General features: G+C 47.1%; 1 protein-coding gene across 1 annotated transcript; it reads left to right on the top strand.

The window, feature by feature from the left end:
- The first annotated feature begins 1,340 nt into the window (after positions 1-1,340).
- Positions 1,341-3,343, top strand: LOC129086597 (C-C motif chemokine 3-like). Its single transcript, XM_054593212.1, has 3 exons — positions 1,341-1,702; positions 2,363-2,480; positions 2,901-3,343. Exons 1-3 carry the CDS (start codon positions 1,636-1,638, stop codon positions 3,001-3,003), a joined length of 288 nt encoding a protein of 95 aa, XP_054449187.1. The 5' UTR covers positions 1,341-1,635; the 3' UTR covers positions 3,004-3,343.
- The last annotated feature ends 5,018 nt before the right edge of the window (positions 3,344-8,361 follow it).

Genomic DNA, 8,361 nt, shown 5'->3' with positions numbered 1-8,361 from the left:
CAAGGAGTTTTGTCCAGCCTAGTCTCTGGATCTGAAGGGCAGAGGGGGGCTAGGGCCCATTTTCACTTGGCCATGGAGGCCTAACTCAGTCATGAACAAGGTGCAAAGGCAAGGTCCAGCTGATTCCTAGGACGAGCCAAATGGCAGATTCCCCTCCGCTCCCCCAAGGACCTCCTCCCTTTGGAGGCTCTACAGAACTATCTGTAGACCAGATGACGTTCCGCAAAAGAGAGGGAACATGGGTCAACTGTTCCAATAGCTATACTCCCTGAAGACAGAGAAAGACAGAGGCAGAGATTCAAAACAAAAACTCAAGGCAAAGAAGAAGTGCTTCCCTTTCTTAGTTCCCCTTGTGCCCCGCTCTGCAGCCCTGAGCAGTGACAGCTCCGTCATCTTTTTGCTGGTTCTCCTCAGGGAGTGGGAGAAGTCAACTTGGCTTTTCTCAGGCTCTTGATTGCTACTTCCTCATGGTTTGGGCCCACGCTCCATGCCTTCGCTTGCCTCTCTCCAGGTCTGTCACAAATTTGTTGATCATAGTGACACTAACAGCCAGTGTTCCCGCCCTCGTGTAATGTCAGTACCCTGTCTCCGTCCTGGGGAGAGGCAGGGCTTGTGGAGGAGAGACAGCCCATCGGACAAGGAGCGGCATAGGTAGGAGGCTCTATTTCTTTCTGGGGTTTTTTTTTCTTCCCAGGATTTTTGAAATAAAATTACATATGACATTTTGCATCTTGCCTATTAATATTTAATATTAAATATCAAGTATTTTCATGTCACTCTATTTGTTTAAGAGGCTGCCTAATTAATGGTCCATCAGTGGGTTTGCTTTATCATTCCAAGACTGTAGAGTTTGTAGCTTGCTGCCAGTTACTTGAGAATAGATAAGCTGCATTAAACAACGTGGTCCCTAATATGTTCTACATTTGTGGGGTCGTTTCCATAGGATAGATTATGAGAAGTAAGGTTTCCAGTTCAAAGAGTAGGGACATTTTTAAGACTGTTGACCACACCCGGTGTTATATCCAGACCTCATTGCAGGTCTATGATAAACATTTGATAAATAGACCAGTTATTGGAAGGCTAATCCTCACTTTGATCATTCTTGTACCTCTAGGCTTTTCCAGTCTGTATCTTCCATTTATGGTGTGGCTTATACTGCTCGAGATCCATTGGCATTATTACACAGGGCACATTTACATGGTCTGAACAACTGTGGAAGTCCATCAGAGCACCCTGTTCCACGGACAGAGGCTGTGACTCCTCCCTTCAGAGAGAGAACTGTCATGTGAAGAGGAAACAGCTAAGTGTGATTCCTGAACGATGCCAATTCTCTGTCACACATCTGGAGAAACAACTTCCTCATAAGTGCCTCAATCAAATCAGCAACTCAACCATTCTTGTGCATGCCCCAAACCTCTGTCGTAACCTAGGCAACCCTGGGTTGTCCACGTCACATGACACCACCATATGTCAAATTTCTTGCCTATAGGCACCTCTAATTTCTATGCTCCCACTGCCCGGGGCTGCCTATAAAAGAAGGGCAGAGAGTGCAGATCCCAGCAGGGGGCCAGCAGGCGTGGCTTCCAAAGCCCCATCTCAGCCCCGCCCACACTCCTCCGCCCGCTTGCCACCGTCATGAAGGTCCTTGGGGCGGCTGTCCTTGTCCTCCTCTGTACCAGGGCCCTCTGCGCCTATCAGAAAGGTGAGTTTGTCATCCACGTTCCTTTAATGACAGTTGCTCCCCACCCTCCAGCCACCAGTGAGATCCCATCTTCCAAGACTCTGGCCTGAGAAGCCCCGTGGGAAATTAGAGAAACTTGAATAGAGTTTCAAAATAACACTGTTGTTTTCTTCAGGAGGGTTCAAATGAAGCTTCCTGAGCTGGGTTGCAGGGTGGGAGTTAGGGGCTTTATACTGTTTTTTGGATGAGATCATTAAAGTTTCATTTATTGGGCTAATTATTAGCTTGAGGCAGCATCGAGGTCTGTTTAGATCCTGTGGGGGCTGGTAAGTTGTAGAATCACTTTAGCTGTTCCCAAGAGTTGTAAGAATGGTCCCTACTCTCACCTAGCTAGTTTATGATTTCATGGATTAAAAAAGACATTTCCCTGAAAGAGATTTAGGAAAAGGGAATAGACCATCTAGAGCCGGGTATCCTGTAGAGTAAGATAGAGACTGAAATGAAGAGACAAAATGAAAAGACAAGACTGAGGAAGTTAATGAGAAACAAAAAAATCCAAACTCTCTCCAGTTTCCTTGCCCCTATGCCTCATCGCTGAGCCGCGCATCTCTCTGCTTCTTTCCGGTCCTCTCGGGCTTGCCTGTCCTCCTGAGCGGCCCCCGTTGTCCTTGTTCCCCACAGAAAGGACTTACGTCATCGCTCCCACCTGCTGCATGTCCTACACGCCCAGGCAGATGCCCCGCAAACTTGTGGTTTCCTATTTTAAGACCAGCGGCCAGTGCTCCAACCTTGGTGTTGTGTAAGTGTCAGCCCTCGCCCATCCCTGGGACAACGCAGGACATAGGAGTCTGAGTGGGGAGCAGCTCACAGGCTCACGAGCGGTGGATAAGGAGCCATCCTGGGAAAGCCTGGCCCTCTGGGGGTCTCCTGTGCATGCAGGACAAAGAAAGAGACCCCTGGGGCGGCTTTCTGTCGTGAAATGGGGCCTGCTGGGAGCCAGCGACGTGTGCCCAGGAGTAGAGGGAAGAGAGGCGAGAAAGAGGCAGCAGGAAGGAGGTGACCTGAGGTTGTCTCTGTAAATAGCTCAGAGGTCCCTGAGGTTTGGGGAATGACTCTGGGACAAGGCCCTGAGCTGCCCACAGGGCTGAAGACCAAGGGGCCCCAGGTGGCCAAGCACATCTTTGCTTGTCCTCTCTGTAACACTCTCCCTTCCCTACAGCTTTCTCACCAAAAAGGGCCGGCATATCTGTGCCAATCCCAGCGATGCCTGGGTGCAAGACTACATCACCAACATGAAGGAGACCCCCCAAGGGGACATGTGACTCAGTGTGCCCATGGGCAGCAAGGACGCGAACTAGGGGAATGTCCCTGCCACCTCTGAAGTTCCCTGTCCTGTGAGTCCTTCCCCCTCCACTAACCACATTCTGAAACCCTTCTTTAACTTAGTAAGGAATTTAAACGTAAATTGTTTCATTCACTTGAGGCTCCCTCTGAGAAATCATCTAACACCCGCTCCCGCCCCGGTCCTCCCCCAGTCACACAGTGGTCTCTTCACGTTCAGGGTGACAGCGAATGACGGTGTGCCCGTGTCTGGGTGCGCTGGACCGAACTTAGCCATGGACGCTTATTGAGTTTGTGTGAGTCCTTTACTCTGTTAAATTTGCTAGAATAATAAAGATTTTTTTTCTTGCTTTCTCGAGTAAATAAATACTGGATTTCTGGCTATTCTTTATTTTGTTTTGTTTCCCCTAATAAATCAGTTTCATCGGCTGGAAGGAATGGGATGGAGTGACTAGGGACATCTGAGTAGGAAGGGAAGGCAAGAGAAAGGGGGTGACTGTTGTTGCAATGACACCAGACTTTATGCCAGGGACACATTGCTCAAAGGCTGCAGGAGAAGCAAAGCATTAAAAACAAATGCAAATTTATATGCACCAGGGAAATCCACCACTTAAGTAAACACGAAAGCAAGGCATTCTATCATGCACATTTGTGCATTTTCATAAATTCAACTTTCTTAAGAATGCAGACAGCTCTGGCAAGTGTGGCTCAGTTGGCTGGCGCATCATCCCGTAAACCAAAAGATTGCCAGTTCGATTCCTGGTCAGGGCACATACCTGGGTTGCGGGTTCTATCCTGTTCGGGCGTGTATGAGAGACAACTGATCAAAGTTTCTCTCTCACATCGATATTTCTCTCCCTATTTCCTTCCCTTTCCCCTCTCTAAAATCAATAAGCATCGGGTGAGGATTAAAAAAAAAAAAATGAGGACTAACCATTTTTGAGGACTTAATATGAACCACAGCCTGTACGAAGGGATTCACATGCATTGCCCAATCATCAAAACATCATTGTGCTGCACATTTTCTGATTATCCCTCTTTGACACACAAGGAAACAGGTTCAGTAAGCTTAAGAAACTTGCCCCAGGCCACAGCTAGTAATGTTGGCATCAAAACTGCAGACCAAAGCAAGTCCCAAACTCTCAATGAACCACTAGGAAGCAGTCCCTCAATGTGCCCATGTTCCACTTGAAACAGATTTACTAGAAATGCAGTTCCCTGATAAGAGAGAGCATTGTCAGGCAAGCAAGGAGTGAGGAATTATTGGTTTGAGACCCCAAAGAGGACGTATCCACCGACGTGAGCCTGGCCTTAGAGGCCTTTCTAGACTGTTTGCCATTCGGAAGACGTGGCCGAGCTGAACCTTTCACAGTCTCGATGGGCTGGAGGGAAACGAAAAGTCCAGGGCTGCCCGAGCGAAGGGGCCTGAAGAAATCAGCCTCTGTCGGGCCCGATGCTTTGGGATAAAGGTCGATGGGAAGCGAAGCAGCCCTGGAAGCTGGCGTCGGACCCTTGAGGGGTCCAGAAAACCTCATACTCTGAAGGGTTTTCTTCACATGACCCCAGATGCTAATGCAACAAATGTCTGACCAAAGAAGCTTGACCTTGTTGGCAAGGAACGGAAAACTATAATGAGTATCATGACAGGTTTAGAAGCGTCAGAAATAAATTCCAGAATGGAAAAATGCAGTAACTGAAATAAAAACCTCACAGCAGATTAAACACAAAGTTGGTAAAATTAAAACCTATCAAAATGAAGCACAAGGAAGTAGAAGAAGAGAGACTACTAAAGAGAGAATAGGCGAATGCAGGGGATAGAGTAGGGTACCTGTCATGGAGTTCCCTGGAAACCCAAATGAGAGGAGGGAATGAGACAGAGGACGTATCTGAAGAGATAATGGCTAAAACTTTTACAAAACTGACGACAGATGGGGTTTTGAAGATTCAAGGAGGGAGGGCACCATCCTATCAATAGGCCACGTTCTGTGACAGCCAATCCTGTCATCAGCCCTACTCTACACAGGCAAGATGCCACTGAGCATCCTAGGGATGCGTGTGCCGCTCTTCCCGATGAACCCTGTTGGCTTTGGTGAACAGCGTGTCCTCTGGGCCTCCCGGGGAGCATGGTCTGGTGGGGCTTCCAGCCTCACGTAGTGTATCCTTTCCAGCGCGCCCACTTCCACGGACCCTTTCACCCCTTCCTCCTCCATCTGTCACGGCAATCCCGGAAGTTTGCCTTCACTCAGCATGAGCAGCTGCTTTCTCTGGGCTTCTGAGCTCTCCTGGCAGCGAGTTTACACCGTCCCCTGGGATCCTTGTTAGGAAGTTATGGCCCTCATCCAAGCAGAGTGTCCTCAGGTCAATAAGTTCCCCCTTATCCAGTCCTACGTTCTAGCTTCCTTGATCAAGCACACTCAACATCCAAACCCAAGGCACACCCCCAGGTCAGGCTGGCAAATGCTAAATTTTGCTCTTCCTTTGAAGTAGAGTTCCTTTTCTCCATGATCAGGAATGTAATTTACTGAAACAGAAGACTATGGGACAAGAAGATATGGAAAATATGCATGGTCCAATTTCTACTAAGGAATTAAAATTCTTTGCAAAAGAAAATCTCCGTACTCTGCTGGTTTCATAAGCAAATTCTACCAAACATTTGTGGGAGAAATAATGGAGAAAGAATAGTCTTTTTTAACCAATGGTGCTGGAGCAATTGAACATCCATAAACAAACGAACAAACAAAAACCCCTGACCTTAACTTCACATCTTACACAGCAATTAACTCAGAATGGACCATGGAATTAAATGTGAAACATAAAACTACAATGCTTTTAGAAAAAAAATCATGGGAGAAAATCTTTGGGACCTAGAGTTCTCAGATTTGACACCAAAAGCATAAGCTATAAAAAGGAAAAATTGATAAATTGGACTTCATAAAAATTTAAAAGTTTAGCTTTTCAAAATACCCTGTCAGGAAGATGAAAAGCCAAGATACAGAATGGGAGAAAATATGTGCAAATCACATATTTGACAGAGGATTTGTATTTGGAATATATAAAGAACTCTCAATACTCAGCAGAGAAAACAAATAAAAAAACCAATTTGAAAATGGGCAAAAGTCATGAACAGACAGGTCACTGAAGAGGACAGACAGATGGAAAGCAAGCAATGGTGTTGTGACTGTGGTTTTTCGATCCTTGTTTTTGAGATACAGACTAAAATATTGTGGTAGGCAGAATAATGACCACCCCACCCCTGACAACGATGCCCACGTGCAAACCCCTCGGGCCTGTGAGCGTGTTGCACGGCAGGGAGAAATGAAGATGGCTAATCGATCGATTTTGATATGGAGAGGCCCTTCTGGATTATCTGTGTGGGTCCAATGCCACCATAAGGTCGGTGCAACCAAGGAATGTGGGCAGCCTCTAGAAGCTCCCCCCACCCACCGCTCCCCGCCCAACCCGCAAACAAAAAAGACTGGGAAATATATTCTGCCTTAGAGCCTCCAAAAAGCAATGCAGTTCAGCAGACACCTTGGGTCTATTAACCCACGGAGACCCATGGCAGCCTTCTGACCTTTAGAACCATAAGGAAATAAATCTATGTTGTTTTAAGACACTGCATTTGTGGCAATTTGTTACAGCAGCAATTAGAAACTAATACAAACACTTACAGATAAAATGCTACTACAGTGATTTTAAAACATGGCCAGTTTCTTTAGCACGCCTCGCATGGAGAGGTATGATCTAGGCCCCCTCCGCTTGAATGCAGACAGGCTCGTGGCTGCTTTGCTTAATAGGTTATGATGGAAAAGCAGTGATATGACTTTTGTGTCTAGGCCATAAAAGGCCATGCAGCTTCCATCTTGTTCACCAGGAACACTCCCCCACCTTTGAGCCCCGAGACTGCCATCCCAGGAGGCCCACACGTAGATCACTCCAGCTGACAACTTCAGCTGAGTCAGCCTTCAGCCATCCCAGCTCAAGTGCCAGACATACGACTGAGGAAGCCATCTCAGAGGTGGACCTTCCAGCCACATGATGAGGGTGGTTCATGACTTGAACTGCATGTGACATCATCATGTAGGGCACATCTGTGTGGTCAGAGAAGCTGTGCAGAGACATCAGCATCTTCTGCTCTGTGGTGGGGAGTCAGCCCAGAGCTCATAGTCCAGATACTGCTGTCCGTGCACAGAGGCCTATGGCTACGCCAACTCCTGATCGCCCGCTAACTAGGGAAATAATTTCTTCACAGCAACCACAATGAGCTCAGAAGATGGTTTCCTCATAAGGGCCCCATACCCATGGAGAAATTGAGCTCTTCTTGCAGATACCACTCTGAACCCCCAGGTTAACCAGAGGGCCTGGATAGCCCCTGGGCTATGCAACCCACAGCTTGTCACGAACACTGCAATTAAAATTGTCCCCTACCATCACTCTCCCTCTCCACCCCCACTTCTGTCCTCCAAAACCATGGGATTCTCTGTAAAGAGAAGAAGTAGTGGCTTGAACCCAAGAAGGAGGTGCCAGTTGCAAGGGTGCAAGTCTTGTCTTAGCTGTGCCGATGTTCAAGCCCAGGACCCCCTGGCTGCCCAGCACAGAGGCACTGGACACTCACCATGTGCCTCTCTCCCAGGCCTCTTCAAGACCACGGGAGCCTGTGGTTTGTTGCCTTTTCTAGATGTCACCTTCTCTGGTCCCTGGTGAAATTCTATCGAACATGCCCCAATGACAAAGATCGCCTGAGTGAAAATACAGAGCCCAACAGGGGAATTTGAATTGCTCTTGTCTCTTTCAAAAGAGTCTAGACTATCATATTCTACCAAGTAGTTCAGAGAGAGAGCAGAAGAGGTTAGTTCTGCTTTATAGATACAACAATTGAGGCCAAATTCATGAAATATTTGGCACAGGGCATACTCTGGGTCTGTTTATTTCCCATTGCTGCAGGTAAATTTAGATTTATGTTAGTTATTTTCAAAATCCCTGTTGTTTTGGTGAGTAAGAGATATCCCAGCTTGATCTCTGTTGAATTGTGCCATCGTGGGGTAGATGAATTTCCCTCCCAAAAAAGATGGGGGCCAGATAAGGCGTTTTAGTGAGTTAAGTTCTTTAAAGAGTAAGAATAAAATCAGAGACAGAGAGAGAGGATTTCTAGGAAAATAGCACATGTCCCAGTTCATCTGAGTTCCCCAACTTTATGAACTCTTAAGTCCTTCTAAGTCCTTCTGATCTTTGGAGGGCAGAGAGAAGTTGATTTTTCTTTGGCTTTGAATGACTCAGTCTCTTGCTATGTCTTCTCCTACAGTTGGTGTTGACTCGTTGACTCCCTAGCCTCTTGCTGC

This window comes from Pteronotus mesoamericanus, unplaced genomic scaffold, assembly GCF_021234165.1.
Source record: "Pteronotus mesoamericanus isolate MK-2021 breed Mesoamerican mustached bat unplaced genomic scaffold, CSHL_Meso_final scaffold_408, whole genome shotgun sequence".
Classification (NCBI taxonomy): Eukaryota; Metazoa; Chordata; class Mammalia; order Chiroptera; family Mormoopidae; genus Pteronotus; species Pteronotus mesoamericanus.
Note: the sequence above shows the minus strand (reverse complement) of the source record. Positions and strands in the feature narration are given on the sequence as shown.

Coding starts and splice junctions, on each gene's coding strand:
- LOC129086597 (XM_054593212.1), top strand. CDS start 1,636: ATGAAGGTCCTTGGGGCGGCTGTCCTTGTCCTCCTCTGTACCAGGGCC. Junction 1,703..2,362: donor CCTCTGCGCCTATCAGAAAG/GTGAGTTTGTCA, acceptor TGTTCCCCACAG/AAAGGACTTACGTCATCGCT. Junction 2,481..2,900: donor TGCTCCAACCTTGGTGTTGT/GTAAGTGTCAGC, acceptor CCTTCCCTACAG/CTTTCTCACCAAAAAGGGCC.